The 18436-nt window shown below is 41.0% G+C and overlaps 1 protein-coding gene across 1 annotated transcript in view; it reads right to left on the bottom strand.

Annotated features, from left to right (window-relative positions):
• LOC122966796 (junction plakoglobin-like) overlaps positions 1–17654 on the bottom strand; it is a 99720-nt gene extending 82066 nt beyond the window's left edge. Inside the window, exons 1-5 of the mRNA XM_044331123.1 lie at positions 17505–17654; positions 17254–17415; positions 17039–17210; positions 5701–5954; positions 5367–5605 (exon numbers count right to left, since the gene is read on the bottom strand). Of these exons, the coding sequence (XP_044187058.1) occupies positions 5367–5605; positions 5701–5954; positions 17039–17210; positions 17254–17415; positions 17505–17654 (977 nt within the window). The remainder of the gene's footprint in view (positions 1–5366; positions 5606–5700; positions 5955–17038; positions 17211–17253; positions 17416–17504) is intronic.
• Between the last annotated feature and the right edge of the window lie 782 nt (positions 17655–18436).

The raw sequence follows: 18436 nt of genomic DNA, 5'->3' as shown, positions 1-18436 counted from the left end.
GGCCCTTAGCCTCTGCTAAACTGTTCAACTGGCCTTCGTTCCACAGTGTATTTTTCAAGAGAGGGTGTCTTTCATCATTCAGCATCTCTGATGATATATCTCTACCAGTGGTGGAAAGTAACTAAGTACATTTACTCAAATACTGTATATTTTATGCTACTTTATACTTTATACTTTTTACTCCACTACATTTATTTGACAGTCTTAGTTACTTTTCAGATGAAGATTTGACACAATGGATAATATAACAAGCTGTTAAAATACAACACATTGTTAATAATGAAACAAGTGGTTTCCAGCCTTTTTGGCTTTTGACGTCTTACACACCGGCATAGCCACAGATGTGTAAGCTGTGCCTGCTCATTGCTGCATTGAACTCCTTGCCCACTGAGTTGCTGACGGCTGCCACACATTGCCCTGATTGATGTAATTTTTGACCTGTGACAGGCTGTCAGTTGTGATGCTCAAGTGTTGTGAAGCATCGCATCTGTCTCAAGTTTTTTTGGCAGTTGCCAAAATGGACATTAAAAAAAGACCAGCAAAGGAGCAGGAGCAAGAGCAGGTAAGTTAATGCTACTTCATTGCTGTGAAAGACAGAACATGGACTTCAAAAACGTGAGTCAGATACACTCTCTTTGTGTCTGTCTGTATCTTTGTCTCTTCTCTCACTTCTGTTTCTTTGGTACTGGTTAAATGTCCTGCTGTGACTGTCCGTGTGTAACGGCTAACATTATTTAACTCTTTGCTGTGTTGTTATTGATGGCTTGTAGATCTTAATTTGCACTGTTTGTTGTTTGTCTGGATGCTGAAGCTGTTGTGTTGTTGCCTGCTGAGGCTTTGATAAGTTGTTTGCTGGTTGTTAAATCACCTGGGTGTGTTCAAGAAAGAGAGTCCAGTGAAAAATCTGAGTTTGTTAACCCTGAGGTGAGGGAAACTTTGGGTTTTTAGTCCCAGAAAGAGAGCTAATTTAACTCTGGGTCAGTTACCATGGTAACTGACTCCGTGAAGCTAATATGCTCACTGCAGGTTTTCTTCAACAAACCATGAGTTTCTCTCTGTCTCCTCCCTCTTACAGAGTTTCATGTCCTCATTCATTCAGGCTGTATCAAAGCCAATATCGAAGCGGATTTAAAATAATGGTAGAATTAATTTACTGTATGGCAGAATCTAAATCCTGGTTGGATATTAGTTTGTCATTCAGGACTATTTAAAGTTTTTATGCAGTCATCCGTCATTTCTTTGAACAGCAGATTTCACCTTCACATTCAAATGTTACACAGAGTGAATTGAGCCTCAGCTCAGAATAAAACCTATGCATGTCCTTCTGTTAACTCAGAGTTTCCCATCTTGGGGTTCATCAACTCAGAGTCAGGGTTAGACTCAGAGTTTGTTATGCCTGTTTGCTGGAATTGACCCCTGTTGCTGCTGCTTGTCTGTGATTTGTGATTGTTTGGGGCCTGTGCAGAAGGTCCGCTGGTTGGTCCTAAAAATGTCTTCATTCACTTGTTTTCAAGCTGTGTTGTATAAATTTTAGAAACTAACTATAGTATTGTAAGCTTTGAGGGATATTTTTTCACATGTCATGCATATAAATGAGGGTGTGTAAGTCATGCATCTGACACATGCATTGATACTTTGAAGACCTGGATGACCTGCAATTTCCTGCTGCTAAACTCAAGGCCTAAATGCACTGGAGGTGTCTGACATGCGCGTTTTGAATTACACCAATTGTTTTCAATGGCCGAACACGCACTAGAAGTGTTATGACGCGCGTCAAACTGCCTTGACGCGCCTACTCCGACCTTGTTTCAATTTTTGGAGTGTCAAATGAGGACCCAGCGCCCAAAGCTGTTTTCTCTGCAGCCGAAAAAGCGAGAGATAGCGCAAGTCAGCTGAGCACTGGCGAGCGAGAGAGAGAGACAGCATGGCAGTGGTCGAGCAAGGAGAACCAGCAGTAGTGAGAACAAAACCGCCGAATGAGAGAAGTAAAACGTTATATTCTGATTATTTCACGGCAGTCACGTTTTAATGCACAAATAAATAACCATCAAACAGTCAACAAATGATTTACTGTGGACACTGACGCTCTTAGTTTCAGTTTCATTTTCCTCCTCTGTATTTCTCCTTTTCATTCATTCATTACATCCAACTAGCATTTAATACGAGGACAAAATGACAAATTTGTGTTGGTTCTGTGGTGTTGGAATTTCAACTCTGATGCTTGCAGTGCACCATAGGAGCATCAATTGATTCAATTATCGCTCCCAGTGTGTTTAGACCTTCAGACAAAACTGAAGTTAATGTGCTTGGCCCTAAACACCTTAGAAACACATTATCACTACTCTAGATGGCATTACCCTAGCCTCCAGCACCACCATAAGGAATCTGGGAGTTATCTTTGATCAGGATGTGTCCTTTAACTCCCACATAAAACAAATTTCAAGGACTGCCTTTTTTTCACTTGCATAATATTGCAAAAATCAGGCACATCCTGTCTCAAAAAGATGCAGAAAAACTAGTCACACATTTGTTACTTTTAGGCTGTATTATCGCAATTCCTTATTATCAGGCTGCCCTAACAAGTCTCTAGAGACTGTGCAGCTGGTCCAAAATGCAGCTGCACGTGTACTGACAAAAAACTAGAATAAGAGATAATATTTCTCCCATTTTAGCTTCGCTGCATTGGCTTCCTGTAAAATCTAGAATAGAATTTAAAATCCTTCTCCTCACCTACAAAGCCCTTAATGGTCAGGCACCATCATATCCTAAAGAGCTCATTCTCATTTCTCTATTTTGTGCCTACTCGTCTCCTCTCTCCCCTGTCCTCCTGCCCATGACCTGAAAAATGATCTCAGCATGTCATGTTTAAGGATGTCTCAATTCCTAAAATGCATCTGGAGGAGAGAGGAGCGAGGAGAGAGGAGGCTTGCCAGAGGAGCTATGAGCGAGGATACACAAGTGTATCCCTTGCGGAGGTCTTTTCGGCACCTGTGACGTATAAAAGAGGTGTGACACACAGATGGAATATACAAACCATTTGTAGTGCTTCACACAATAAAATATATAAAGGATATATGTGTGTGCGCGCGTGTGTGTTAAACCAAATATAGCAATGTATGACATCCGTACATTCTTGTCATATTATGCCACATTGTGATTTGAATTAAAAGTAAATATATACATTGTCATGAAAACTGTTATGCTCATCTGTCCGAGATCATAGCTGTAACAAAACATTGGACAGATGATGCAGCTCTGCCGCAACATTTATTGACATGACAGCTCCGAAGCAAGGATGTCTCATTTTGTTAAATGCCTGTTGGCTCGACTCCTCTCTTCTTGTGTCTCTCCCTTGCTTCCTCCGCACACATCTCAGGTGGGAGGGACTAAGACACGAGGAGAGGAGGTGAGGAAAGGAATTGAGGATGTACAAACTGAGAAATGAGAAGAGGGGATAGTACCCTAGAACACTAGAACACTGTGCTCCCAGAATGCAGGCTTACTTGTGGTTCCTAGAATCTCCGCAAGTAGAATGGGAGGCATAGTCTTCTGCTATCACGTGGTTCCACTCCTGTGGAACTATCTTTCCGGGGGGCAGACACCCTCTCTACGTTTAAGAGTAGGCTTAAAACTTTTCTTTTTGATAAAGCTTATAGTTAGGGCCAACCAGGCTTGCCTAGGACCAGCCCCTAGTAATGCTGCTATAGGCCTAAACTGCCGTGGGACTTCCCATGATGCACTGAGTTCCTCTCTCCTCCTCCCCCTCTCCATCTGTATGCATTTACATTTACAGTAGAGTAAAGTTAAGTATTGCCCTAGTCATTAATGAGCATTCCATGCAACACAGTGCTCTTGTGCATATATGAATGCTGTGGTGGTTGCCAATAAAGGAAAGTTAAACTGAAATATTATTTATCAACATCACTATTGTTTTAGCACATATCAGTTTTATTTTGGTAATAAATGCTGAGTTTTCCGGAGTTACATTTAAAATATATTGGGCTGATAGGTTGATGACCATATGAATTTTAGGCAGGGTACAGAGTGTACAGTCAGTGAATCTGATCTTATTGGGAATATTGTTCATTGTTTAAATATTGTTGAAATGATTGCATTGCAAATTAAGTGATTTGGGGGCCCCAGGCAAACTTTGCCTTGTTTTATTTTCACCCTCTCTCTAATTGGGAATGTCAGTACAGGCAGTGGTAGAGGAAGTACTCAAAACTTTTTTCTGAAGCAAAACTATTAACTATTAAAATGTACCTACATGTACTGAACTTGGTTTCAAGGTGGGGCTTTTCATTCTTATATAATGCTGGATATTTAATGAATGATTATGCATCATATTTTATTTTTTTATATTTCTTTAGTAAAATCTGAATCTGTAACATAACCAGTAACATTTATCTGTCAGGTAAATGTAGTGGTACAATGTTTTCCTCTTAAGTAGAAGTAGAAGTATACAGTTGCATATTTTTTAAGTGCCCTGGGATAAGTTATTTTGGGGTACAGTGAATTAAGATAACAACATAATTCAATATTTTTCATATCATCATAACATCATAATAAATCTATAGCCAACTATAGCTTTTAGCTGAGGGCCCAAGGCAGTTGCCTACCTTGCTTAATGGTAAAGTCCACGCCTGACTCCACCTCCTCCTTATTTTTGTTATTCTCATACAGGTGGTAGACTGTGCAATGCTTTCAAATTAATTCATTCATTCATTAATGCAGTTAACTTTCTAATATAAAAATGCTGCGGACCATTGATCTTAGTTGCTAGTTGATTTTTTCTACACAAGTCAGTACCCTGAGCAAATTTCCATAGACATGAAACTCTTAGCTCTGATTTTAAGAGCTTACCCAACATCATGCTCCTCACATTTTTTAATTTTTCACATTTAGCAGGAACAACTATTTTCAATTTAATGACACTATTTTGGGGCAACTGTGGCTCAAGAGGTAGAGCAGGTTGTCCACCAATCTGCAGATCAGCGGTTCAATTCCTGGCTCCTCCAGTCCTCATGTCGAAGTGTCCTTGGGCAAGATACTGAACCCCAAATTGCTTGTGATGGCTGTGCCATCAGTGTATGCATGTGTGTGAATGGTTAGTTCCCTCTGATGGGCTGGTTGGGACTTTGTATGGTAGCCCCTGTGCCCATTCAGCATATGAATGTGCATGAATAGGTGAATGTGACTCGCAGTGTAAAAGCACTTTGAGTGGTCGGAAGACTAGAAAGGCGCTATACAAATACAGTCCATTTACCATTTTACCATTTTTAGCTCTTCTACTGGCAATACAAAATCATCAGTATATTTTTTGTTGTACTTTATTATTATGTACTCTAAATCCAAAATTTTTGTACCTTAGCATGCGGACCAGTGCTGGTATCCCTCCAGACTTGAATATGGCCAGCAGTCCCTCCCTCTGATGCGACAGGCTGTGGAGCACACTGGCTGCGCAACGAGCTGTCTCCATGTCAACCGCCGTCGTCATGGCACGCACCACAGCACCCACCATGGCCGGAGACTGCACCAGCACCCGACGACTGGCCTCTTTACGGGTCAGCTGGTTTACTATCATGGCTGCCTTGTTCACCACAACCTATAGATTGAAGGAAATAACTGTACAATAGAACATGTGTGTGTTCAAAAGCTCAAATTGCAAACCCTGAGTTATTCAGTGTGATGGTGGTGTACCGGATCCTCGTCAGCCAGCAGCTTGGTGAGCTCTGGCACCGCTCTGGTGGCAAGCTCGGCATCGTCCTGGTAGTTTATCAGGTGGACGATGGCTGTCTTTAGCAACTGGGAGGGCTCAGCCAGTCGTTGCACATTGCTCTGCTGCGAGGGATCTGATTGGACAGGCATGGCCGCCTCCCCCTCCACCAAGGTCTCCGGGAACATGGCAGCCCTGACGCGCTGAGCCCGGGTTAGTGAGTACTGAGCGTCTACATCTGTCAGATGGAAACAGAAAGAGGACGACGTGAGACAGTTAGTATGTGTGTGTGTGTGTGTGTATGAGTGAGTGTACACAGGCAAAAGCCTTTGGGCCATTGAAAATAAAAACAAAAAGAGGTAAAGCCTGGATCAGACAACGTGTGTGTACCAATGTGTGTGTGCATGCATGTGTGTGTCTGAAAGCATAAGAGATCTAGAGAGTTGCTACAACAAGGTTGAATGAGTTGGTTAAATGATACTTAAATATGTAATTAAAGTTTGGAGATTAAGTTTGATTCTGTGTCTCACTATTCAACATTCAGCGAATATGATAATGAGTGTTGGATGCATTATTGTGTCCAATTTAAGTCAACTCTTTTGCATCAGTTCCCCAAAGGACAAATATTAGGTTGGAATGGGCCTCATTAAATGTGATCTAACTTGACTAAATATGGCTAAATCTGGTTTAATATGGACCAGACAGGCTAGCTGTTTCTCTCTGCTAACCGGCGGCTGGCTTCAAATGTACTGTGCAGACATGAGACTGGAATGAATCTTGCCCTCTTATTATCAGAAAGAAAGTGAATGAGCATATATCCCAAAATGTATTTTCCTTGAAGGTGTTGATTGGTTTGTGTTAAGTGCTGACAGTCTGACAGTCCAGCCATGAAAGGGAGCCCTGCTGAGATCCTTCTGTTGGTCCTTGTTCGGTTGGCAGTGACTGTCCTGGTCTGAAGTCAGAATGGGAATCTTGTCTTCCACTCCTTAAACTGTTGGCCCAGAGTGCCTTCCAGACATGTAACAATCAAAAAGGCCATCTTTGAATCAAGACAGGAGTTACAATACCCCCATATACGAACATCTGTTATCATGTGACCAAAGTTTCCTATTCATGTTAAATGATCACACTTGAGCTAGATCCATTTGTTTTCTCATCCATTCCCTGCCATCATACCTCATTGTGGCACTGGATGAAGAATCAGTGGATCACCAAAGTTTTTAGGGTACATTGTCTTGGAACCATGATTATCAGTACCAAATTTTGTGCCAGTCCTTTGAGAAGATATTGAGATGTTTAATTGGACAAGAGCAAACTTTGACCTGCTGGTAGTGCTAGATGAATAGTCAGGGGATCACTAAAGTTTTAGAATATATTGTCTGGTTATCAAAAATATTGGTTCAATGATATGACAGTTAAGGCCACACTAAGAGAATTCTTTGTTGTTTTTTAATTACAACAATATAAAAATAAGTCATAATATTATGAGAATAAAGTTGTAATATTATGAGAATAAAGCTGTAATATTATGAGAATTACAAAGAATTTACAAGAATTTTATGAGAACGAGAATTTTTATGAGAATAAACTCTTGTTACAAGAAAGAGAGGAGCCTGCATTAAAATGAGGAATGTGGAGCATCTTGGGAAGTTTTACTTTAGTATCGGTTTCATAAATAATAAAATACTTAACCTTTTTGCGCATCATCACAGATTATTATGAGTGTCAGGACTTTGAAATGTTGTGCAAACCATTGTCTCTATTCCGAAGAAAGAACCACACAAACTTGTAAGAAATTGCCTCTTTTGTGGAAGAGGAAATGGCTGGAAGTGGTTGACTGCAAGGCTACCGGTGGTTACATCTGTGTGCTATTCAGAGAGGTTTTGTAGTTTCTCAGGAAACAATGAGAATATTTTGGTTCCAGAGGGGGTGGAACTCCAGCAAGCATGGCATCTCTGTCATTGACAGTACAACCCCAACGCATTGTGGCATATGGATTCATATGATAAACTGAAGCCATATGGCATTGCAATTAATGGCTGCATTGATGGATTTAGTCATCACATAACATGGATGGAAGTATATAACACTAACAGTGACCCCAAGGTAATTGTAGACTACTTCATGAACACAGTGACGCATAGTGGAGGCTGTCCACACAGCTGCGGGCTGACCGACCCAGTTACGGAAAATGGGCACGTCAGAGAAATAAAGCTGCATATTCCTGTGTAGGGATCATGCAGACCATTATGTGGTCAATGGATGGACTCATGGTGGGGGGTCCTGCGTAAACAGAGTGTACAATTTTGGATGAACATTTTTCAAACTTTCAGATATGATGGACATTTCACAAGTGACTTCTAATGACAAACATTCATGCAATCATAGATAATCTGTAGGCTAAGCTTGCTTAACATACATATTACAAAGCAGTGCATGTCAGATCATCTCTGCCTACCACAGTTACAGGCGCATCACACTGTCTAGGTGTGCACCCAGAGTTTACTTTACTTTTAAGGTTGAAATAATCCCATATCACTTCCTAGTAGCAGTTTCTTCAAACATTTTGCAGATGTCAGACAAATTCCAAAAACCCAGTGTGACATTAGTGGCTTTTTCATTTCATACCAGTCTAGGGACTGTTAAGATACATTTTCCATTTTTTATGTGACAGTATTAAAAATGGTTGACTGCAAGCATTTTAATTGGATGTTTATTGTCATGCAGGATGAACTGGATGAGGTTGTAAGAACATGGAATACACACCAAATAAGACCAAGGCCTGCCCATGGGAAGCATGGAGGATGCCCCATTCTCATGTTCTGCATTCCACAACTCTATGGAGCAGCAGAGGACAAACTCCAGCCTGTTCTATCAGAGGAGGTTGCTGTTGGCAAGGAGTTCACCCCAAAAGGGCAGTGCGCCTGTGATGAAACTGTTTTCGAGCTCTGCATTCTCCTTATGGATGAAAATGGTTGGAATGCTCCTGTGGATGCATATACTGCAGCGGAACTGTATTGTTGTATGAAATTACATACTTGAAAATGGTTAAATTGGCCCTCACAATGTGCACATTGTTTTTTAATTACAAATAGAAAATACAGTCCAATATGAAGTCATTGAGAGGTTGCCATGATAGCCTACAGAAACTTTAGCAGGTCTATCTTTATAAATACGGTGCACACATTGCATAATGTTTGAACACATGTAATTTATTAATAATAATAATATTTTTTATAGATGAAGCATAAGATTTTCACAATTTTTCATTTGGTAAAAGGATAGAGACCTAAAAATAATGCAACTTGGATTTAATTGGAGTTTGATATAACGAGTAGGGCTAAGCATTTACTGTACAGGTAAAACAGTCCAACTGTATCAATATTTTTCAATAAGTTCCCTAAAACTCAATGTAAGGCTGCATTCACACCAAAAGTTGAGCCAGAGTCAACTTTTGGAGAAACGCAACCCAACGTCACTGTGGCTGAAGGCTGCGGTGGCCAATCACAGCTGGAGATCAGACTGACAAGAGTTGTAAATTCTGCCATGAGGGAGGACAAAGATGTTACTAAGACAAGGGGAGGACATTTCTTTTTGCTTGATAACGTTAAAGTTAGACTTTGCGGTCGGCTTCCCGACTCATTTTAAAAAAGATGAGAGAAAAAGAGAGAGAGAGAGAGAGCGAAAGAGAGAGAGCAGCTGTGGGCGAGCGAGCTAGAGAGTGAATGAAGAGAGGGAGCACTAGTAGCGAGAAAGCCGGTGAATCAGATCAATAAAACATTATTTTCTGATTGTTTCACAGCGGTTACATTCTAGAGCACAAATAAACACGCCCACAAACCAACACACCTCCGCTCGACCCTGTGGCTGAACGCTGCACCACCTGATTTGGTGTGAATGCAGCCTAAAAACAATGGAATCTTGATTATTAAAACGGTCTCTTAACCATTGTATTTAAAATCAATATTGAATTGCTGTAACATTAGCAATGACCTTATTATTATGCCTCAACCAATCTGCCAGAGTAAGAGGTGGAAGAAGTATTCACATCCTTTACTTTTGTAAAAGTTGTAATAAGAAACTGTGAAAATACTCCATTACAAGTAAAAATAATGCTTTCAAAATATCACATCAGTAAATCAGAAAAAATGTACTTTAAATATCAAATGTAAGTGCTCATAATGCAGAAAAATGCCTGCTGTAAGTTATTTCATATTTCCCTCTGGATTGATGTGGAGTTCAAATATAAAGTAGAATGGAATGGATGGAAATTCTTATTTAAAGTACTAGCACCTCAAATTTCCTTTAGTACTGTGTAAATGTATGTAGCCCACTATTGCAGAACAAACATTTAAAATCTTTCCCAAATGCTATTATCATTAAGAAATGAGTCATCCATAAAACAATGATATCAAAAATATTTATTACAAATTTTTGAAGTACACAAAAAATGGCCATTCATCACAAAACTTCCTTACACAAGGAATTTGCAAATGACCCAAAGAACACTCTTGTCTGTGAAATGTTTTATTAATCCTTGACCATGAATGATATTTACCTGCTTCACTCATTAGCAACATAACAAGTTGATCATAACAGAACATTCATTCAGTTTCTCTGTAATCGAGATAGTGAACAGTGAGTGTCATAGAACAGCCTTCTCTATTAAATGAGCATTTGTGTGGTTGAATCTGTGTGCTTATATGAAACATATGGCAATGTGTTTAATGAATATGTGTTTGTTTGCACAATGTGTACAAAGGAATAAAAATAATTGTTTCACCCTATTTAAAAGTGAAAGTATTCAGACTGCAACACTTGACATCATAATTCCTCACTACACAATGTCCATTACCCAGACGTACATTTCCCACATGTGCGTCCAACTGGTCTTCTTCTAAACTTGGTCTGAACTGTAAACTTTACCTTAATAACACCAGATACCAACAAATCAGAGCCTGCGCAGAACCTGAAAAATCTCCCAAGCTTTTTCCTTATTAAGTTCCCTGACTTATCTTTTCAGGTGCTGTGCCACCTCTGCTTCCTTGGATGTCATCCCTGTAGGAAAGCTTAATATCCCTACTTTCTTTGGTGTTGGTTCGAGGTAATCTCCCTCAAGTAGTCAATGACAAACATTGGTTTTTGTGAGGCATTTGGTTCCTTGTGAGATATTTTGCCCAATAGTAGCAGTGACCCTCTTCCTACATTCATAGCTGTCAAGCACTTCTAGAAGGTCATCAGTATCAACAGAAAATCATCTAAAAAGTGCCTGAGGACATCTTGCTCTTGGGAGCTTTAGGTCACTCTGCGCTCCCCCAAGAAGCATTTCCTCAAGAAAAGGTGGATCAAGCTTGATTGGCAATTACTGGCAATCTTGAAATTCTTTCAGAAGAATTTTCTCAGTTGCTTTCCATGTAGCAGCACAGAAATCATGGGCAAAGTTGTTCCAAGGGCACAACGTTCATAAAGTTCTGCCAAGAAGCTACTGTACACATCTCTGACTACATCGGACCCGCTACCCTTTTCTACTAAGTTGTCAGGAAGTAGACATCTCACTGTAATGTTTTGTTCAAAAGCTCAGGGTAAGAAAATGCCTCTATCATTTCACTGAAGCTGTTTGAGTGGTGCAAGACCAAAGTTATTTCAGGCAAAATATTAAGAGGGCTTTGAGGGAACTTATGAAATTGATTGATCAGTGTGTCACTGGAGAAGTCATCATTCACTGTATGTTGTGCACCAAAAATGATCTCAGGGTCAGAGGTGTCTGCATATATCACATCCTCTAAAATAGTATATTTAGTATCCACAGAGAAATCCATGGGATCACTGATGACATTGACAAGTGTTCTTGCTTCTCGACTTGAGCTTGCACGGTTTTCTCTGGTTACTGAAGACAGCAACAACACCTCTGGAAGGGAGTCATGGGGGGCTCATCTATCCAATCTTGCTGATAATTTCTGTCTATTGTGAAGTCATTTGCTGATCATTCATCATCTGGCACTAAATCAGGCTCAGAGACATAACAGTCACAGGGTCACCATCAGACTCTTCACCCAGCGGTGGTTTTGGTTGAGTTGCTATGTAGAAGCGCAGAGGTGAGAGTTTAACAGTCACTTTGATGGAGACATCCTTTGGAGGAGGATTTTGCTTGAAGTCCCAAACATCAAATTCAAGATCAGATTTGAGACCTTTGCTAGATTCTCCATCTGGAAAGAATGGTGCCGTTCTTTGTTTTAGTATCTATCAAAACTCGTCTAAAGGTTGATTGTGACCTTTCTTGTCCCCCCCATCTTGCGTTGCTCTGACTTGTTTTGTTAATTTGTCATTGATGTGAACCCATCCTATTTCAATAGTTTTTGTGGACGGTATTGCTCTACTTTTGGTTTTGCTGGATGTTTCTGTCTCCTCTGTCCCCTTGTGGTTTTCCTTTCTAAGTCTGAGCTTCTCCCTTAGCTTTTGAAAAAAGACCCTGCTTCCGCTTTGTTGATTGTTATTGACGCTTGCAAAAATTGCAAAAAGCAATCCTGTCTCCAAATAATGGAAAATAATTTTCCAGTTGAGCATCTTCCATTAGCAGGATGACATCCCTATCTGTCTGCAAATAGGGAGGACACATGTCTGTTAACTTAAGATATAAGAGTACAATAAGTGCCTTATCAGTGTGAAAGTAAAAACAAGACGACTAAAGAAAAAGTCCAAAAGAAACACTGTTGTTTAAACTAAGTAGGTCATTTATGACCACTATCACTTCTGTGCTACTCTATATTCTATATATCAGGCAGATGGTTTTACCTGAAGTAACAAATTATACACAAGAAGATAACAAGCAGAGATGTTCAGTCAGTAATAAAACACTCAAACACATCAGTAGCTAAGCAGAAAATAAAGTACTGCACTACTGCGCTAGAAACTGTATGCTTTGGGAGACTGACTTAAAAATATAAACAATAAAAATACATGACAAAGCATGCATGATTACAGCTATCAAAGAGGGCCTAAACTGAAAATTAAAAAAGTAGGATAAGCTGACATGCATAAATTGTTGTAACCTGTATTCTATCAAATATCTTGGTTACTAATTATGGCCAGGAAAATTTAATTCTGAAGATTCCTTTCAGAGTTACATAAGGGAACTAGGAGACTCGCCAATTGACTGGTTCATCTTATATCATAACAGTACCTTTTGCTGTTCAATCCAATTGATTGTTTCCTCTAAGAAACCTCAACCTCTCAGGAAAGTCACAATTTCTCATAGTTTCTCTGCTATCATGGACCTGTGGAGTAAACTAAACAATGGGACAGCTTAATTTCCGTCTAAATTTACGAAGATTTCATTTTAATATGAAAAAAATCTGAGTATTTGGACATATCTTCCCATTATTGCAGCACCCAAGAGCATTTGAAAAAAATATCAAGCCTCGGTAAAGATCACAGCACTGTTGACTTATTAAAAGGTGAAATTGGGCAACAAAAAAAAAATGTGTTGCACTAGATGCTCAGGATCAGCACAGGCTTTTACAATTACTGTATTTGACTGTGTAAAACAATATGAAGCTGCTGTGTAAAACAATATAATCTATGCCTTCCCAAAGATGTCCACAGTCTGTAGTGGTAACATTGTTGACTAAAGCTGTATCAGTACAGTATTTTCAACCAAAGTATGGTAGCCTATGTAGTATACAGTATGTAAACAAAATGATACTTTCAGTAGGCCTATACTAGATACCTTGATGATGAACTGAATGATTTGGAAAATATTGCCAATATAACATTCTGTTTATCAAACCAGTATATTTAACCTAATATGTACCTATTGCAATGCAGGTCTTCCTCTTCTTCTTTTCGCACTTATTAGCGGTATCCATTTTGTTCAAGGTGCATACTGCCACCACTGGAAACAGGACAAGAAAGGTATTATTTCAGTTCATCGTGATGTATGACTTGTGAAATATTAATTTGTTTAATTCTATTGTCCCGTGAACAGACATCTTACTTAGCTACCATTGGCTATCAAACATTACATTACTCAAAACAAAGCTAAGCTTAAACTTAAGTCTCAAAAACCTAGAACTGGGTATGAAACAGTTTCTGTCTATCTGGTCTGCTATTTTCCTACTGTCTTCTGGAGGCTTAGGCTTCAGGTACTAAAGACAAACAAATCTGTTTCTAGCGCAGTAGTGCGGTACTTTAGAGAGATAAAGTAGACAGCAGCCTAAATTGAGTGGGTCATGCAAGACCGTAGCCTTAATTTGAACAAAGTATTTTAATGTTACATACAAGAATGGCAAGATGAAATTCACATAATGTTACCTAGGCCTACTGTGGATCATGAACTGGATTGGACTAGCAGTAACAACAAATGTAGACTATAGCCCCAGTTAATGCCTCACATCATATCTGTTGTAATTCTGTTAGGCGTACATGAAAAGATGTTGTATGTCTTTGCTAGTGTAAATCCATTAAGAAAGTTAGAAATAATCTCTCATGTAGTGTCAAATAACGTAATGAAACAGTAACTCTGTTGGCTCAGCAAGCAAAACTGTATTTATCAAATGACGAAATGATTAATACGTTACCTGTTGACTCTATGGCAAGTCGTCTGAGACAAACAACGTCTGCTGGGCTCAAGCTGTTACATTTGGTTGAGCTGGTAGTCTAATAATAACTCTTGACAGCTCTATCAACTATTAAGCCTTTTTCTCATACAATAAATAGTTTTTTCTTGTTATATTATGACTCAATTCTCAAAATATTACAACAATATTCTTTTAATATTATGACTTGATTCTCGTAATTTAAAAAAACTAATTTGAAAAAATTTCTCTTAGTGTGGCCCTAATACTGTACATCGTACAGTGGCAATCCATTTAATATTTGTGGAAATTTTTCAGTCTCAACTGAAAGACATTGCCCCTGACATATTGCTAGGTGCATGTATTTTCACTGGTCATTTCAAAACAAATGTGATTTAGTTAGGAACATCTTAAAAAATATTATATCTTTAAACCCACTCCTTACTCCCTTGATGACTTTAGAGCTGAGCCTTTAAAATGCTTTTTGGACCCAAACAGTATGTGAACCTTTCAAATACAGGACTTGATGCAGCTTATTAGGATAAGTACGTATTTAAACTTTACAAGATGAAGCAGTGGAGTAATTGCTGAGATTAACTGAGAGAAATATGACTCATCTGCTGCTGAATAATACACTCTAACTGTTGAGCTTTAGGTGCTATCATTATTAAAGACATTTTGCAGCAACGCCGGAGGAGCAATAATTGCTTGATAGATGATTTAATATTTTCAGAGCTGATGACAGACTTGTGAATTCAAAAGTAATAGTCAGCGTTACTGGGTGTCCTTTTGTGTTTGAAGAATGTTTCTCTGCAAGCAATGGAAGATATCTCCAGTATGTACAATAAAAGGCCTTTGCAGAGGACATTATTCCAGGTTTAAAGTGAGTCAAGGGAATGAAAAAAAGAAATGAGATGTTGTCTGGGGGTGCTCTTGTTGTACTTCTTATATGTGATGTGTATATGAATGTTTTTTATTTTTTTATTATTGTTTTGTTTTTGTTTTTTCACTTGGAACACAGGGAAAGAAGTTGCTGTTAATGACATATTTCACTTTTTTATCAGTAAGTGGTTCTTTGGGCTAGATATATTGGAACCTCTTATTCCGACACAGGGGATCTACAAAAAACATCAAGGTAGCCCAATAAGTTGAATAAGCCTACCTAAAATTAAGTTAAGTAGTTGCACAGTTCAGGTTTGAATACAGATAACAATCCCTGGTCAGAAAACACTGAGTCCTTGTGTTCCACTCCAATAACATGCGATCAGATATTAACTGTGCTGCTCAGGCTGTGGCTGTCCTACAGTGATAAACACTAAAGCCTGCACATAAAATAAGAGAGAGTGAGTCAGGCTCTCAACACTAGATTGATAAAGTGCTGGATGAAAGAGGTTCCAGAGAAGATGTATGGACAGGTACAGTAATTATCCCTGTTTACATGCCACCTTAACTGACTGTCTAACACTGTGCCCACTGTTTACTAAGAAACCAACAACAGCTCCACTCCAACAACAGCTTTACCAGCATAGTTTCCTTTGAAATAACATTTTAATTGATGAAATCACACCTCATGTTTTACTGTATGCTCAGTGTTAATAGAGGAGGTGGTGCGCTCTGTATGTAGTGAAGCGCAAAATAGGGGTGTGGAGGTTGGGGTGTTCATGTGTTTAACTTAGACCATTTACTGTACAGATCACATCCCACACAGAAGAGGAAGCTTTGCATAACAGTGATAATGGTAAAGTATTACTGAGGTACTACATGAGTTCATCAGCCTACTTTCAAAGAACAGCCTTTATTGGTTGGGATAGTTCAAATAGATAGACTATTTCAAGTCTGTATGATGCTGACGCTGTGTCACTGGCCACACTGGATTCTTTTGTGAACCTGTTTTCAGAGTAGTGTTTGTGTATACTAGGGGTGTGCCTGAATACAAATAAATTATTCAGCAAAGCATCCCCCCCCCCCCTTCTGGGCAATTCCCAAACTCTGGCCAGCCAGCACCCCCTGTTAAAGAATCGCTGCAGGGTGGCTTGGTTGGCTTTTGGGGTGGACCAGTGGGTCATGATCACCATGATCCATGGATATCATTTGCGGTTTTCTCACAGACCTCCTGTCACAAGGTTGGCCACTTTCACTACTGTGACCAGTACTCGACATGTAGAGGTCCTGCAAGCAGAACTGAAGTGGAATGCCATACAGGAGGTGGAGCGCAGGAATCAACAGGCAGGGTTTTTCTCCACTATTTGTTGGTCCCCAAGCTGGATGGATTCTGGACCTCAGGAGGATCAACAAGTATCTTCACCCCCTGTGTTGAAGGATGTTGATAGTTCTCAAGGTGTGGCAGGCCATCACTGCAAGGGACTGTTTTGCAACCATCAACCTCAAGGATGCATACTTCCAGATACCCATCTGGTGGGGGCACTGGCGCTTCCTGAGCTTCAGCTTTGAGTGCAGGATATTCGAGTTTTAGGTCTTGCCTTTTCGCAAATCTCTGGCTCCCCGGACATTCACTCACTGCATGGATGCAGCCCTTGCACCCATGAGGCAGTGAGGGCTCAGGATCCTCAATTATCTCTATGATTGGCTGGTCTGTGTGGCCTCAGAGGAACAATGCCACCGTCATGTGGCCCTGCTCTTGGAGTAAATCCACGCCCTGGGCCTGTGCCTGAACTGTGGGAAGAGCAAACTCCAGCCTTCCCAGGTAACAACATTCCTAGGCATGTTCCTGGACTCTGGACATGCTGACTCTGGAGAGGCAGCGGGCCTATGCAGCCTGCCTCGGACACTTCCAGCTGCTTTTTTGGGTCAACTGGGGGCTCTGCCTTCATCTCATGGGCCTGATGGCTGCCATGGTACACGTGGTCCCTCTTGCCCTGCTGCACATGCGACCTCTCCAGCGGTGCCTGCTGAGCTTGGGTCTGCATCCACAGTTGTCTCACCAGACCGAGTCTGTGGTCTCACAGAGGCCTCATGGCGCCCTCTCCTGGTGGAAGGATTCAGCCAATACAGCAAAGGGGGATTGTTCTGGGACCAGTGGTCTAGGGCGGCCATTAACTGACTCAACACATAAATGTCCTGGAACTGAGGACTGTTCTTCTTGTGCTCCGACAGTAGCTGCTGAGGCTGAGGGCTCACCATGTCATTATCAGGGCCAACAGCACAGTCACAGCAGCCTATATCAAGAGACAGGGGGGGGCTAGGCTCTAGCACACCCGTGGCCTCTGGGTCTGCTCTATGCCTTCCCTTCTTTCACTCTTCTCCAGCCCCTTCTCCGGAGGATTCAGGTGGATGGGACGAGGCTGATTCTGGTGGCTGCTTTTTGGCCCCACATGGCATCCCACCTCTCCTAGATGGCATGCCATGGGAGCCCCCATTTCGGAGGGACTTGCTGTCTCAGGCAAGCGGGACCCTGTTACACCCCTTCCTGGTGGGGCTCAGACTGGTGGCCTGGTCCCTGAGAGGGACAGGCTCCTGGCTTTAGGCTGGCCAGAACCTGTAGTGAGGACTGTGCAGGAGGCCCGGGCACCATCCACTAGGGCCACCTACTCGTACTGGTACTGGTGACTGCAGATGGCTGCTCCTTGATTTCCTGTTGCCTTAGAGGTGCCCAGAGGTTTACAGTTCATGGGACTGTATCTTCAGTCCCTCCATGAGACTTGGACTTGGACTTGGTCCTTGGTGCACTTTAATATCCCCCCTTCAAGCCCCTTGAGGTTGCTAGTCTGAAATGACTTTCCCTTAAGACAGCATTTCTGCTGGCTATAGCCTCTGCCAGGAGGATCAATTAGCTCCACGCATTGTTGGTTCATGGTGACTTCTGCAGGTTCCTGTCAGGTGGGTCAGGGGTAGTCCTCTGCCCCAACCCGGCATCCCCTCCTAAGGTTCAGTTTGAATTCCACCTGTCCCAGTAGTTAAGCTGCAGTCATTCTCCTCTCCTGACAGAGGCCTGGAGGCTGAGCAGCTCCAGTCTTTGCTGTGCCCTTTCCACGTCTTGGCAGAGTAAATCCGGCAAATGAAGGCCATCAGGCAGACTGATCAGCTCTTCATTTGGGCCTTTTTCTGTTTCGTTTGTTCAGTCTTGTGACTTGTGGACTTATCTAAGTGGCCTTTCTGCTTCTCAAGCTTGGCCTTTGCGACTTGTGGG

This window comes from Thunnus albacares, chromosome 17 (assembly GCF_914725855.1).
Source record: "Thunnus albacares chromosome 17, fThuAlb1.1, whole genome shotgun sequence".
Classification (NCBI taxonomy): Eukaryota; Metazoa; Chordata; class Actinopteri; order Scombriformes; family Scombridae; genus Thunnus; species Thunnus albacares.
This window is presented reverse-complemented; position numbering and strand designations above follow the sequence as displayed.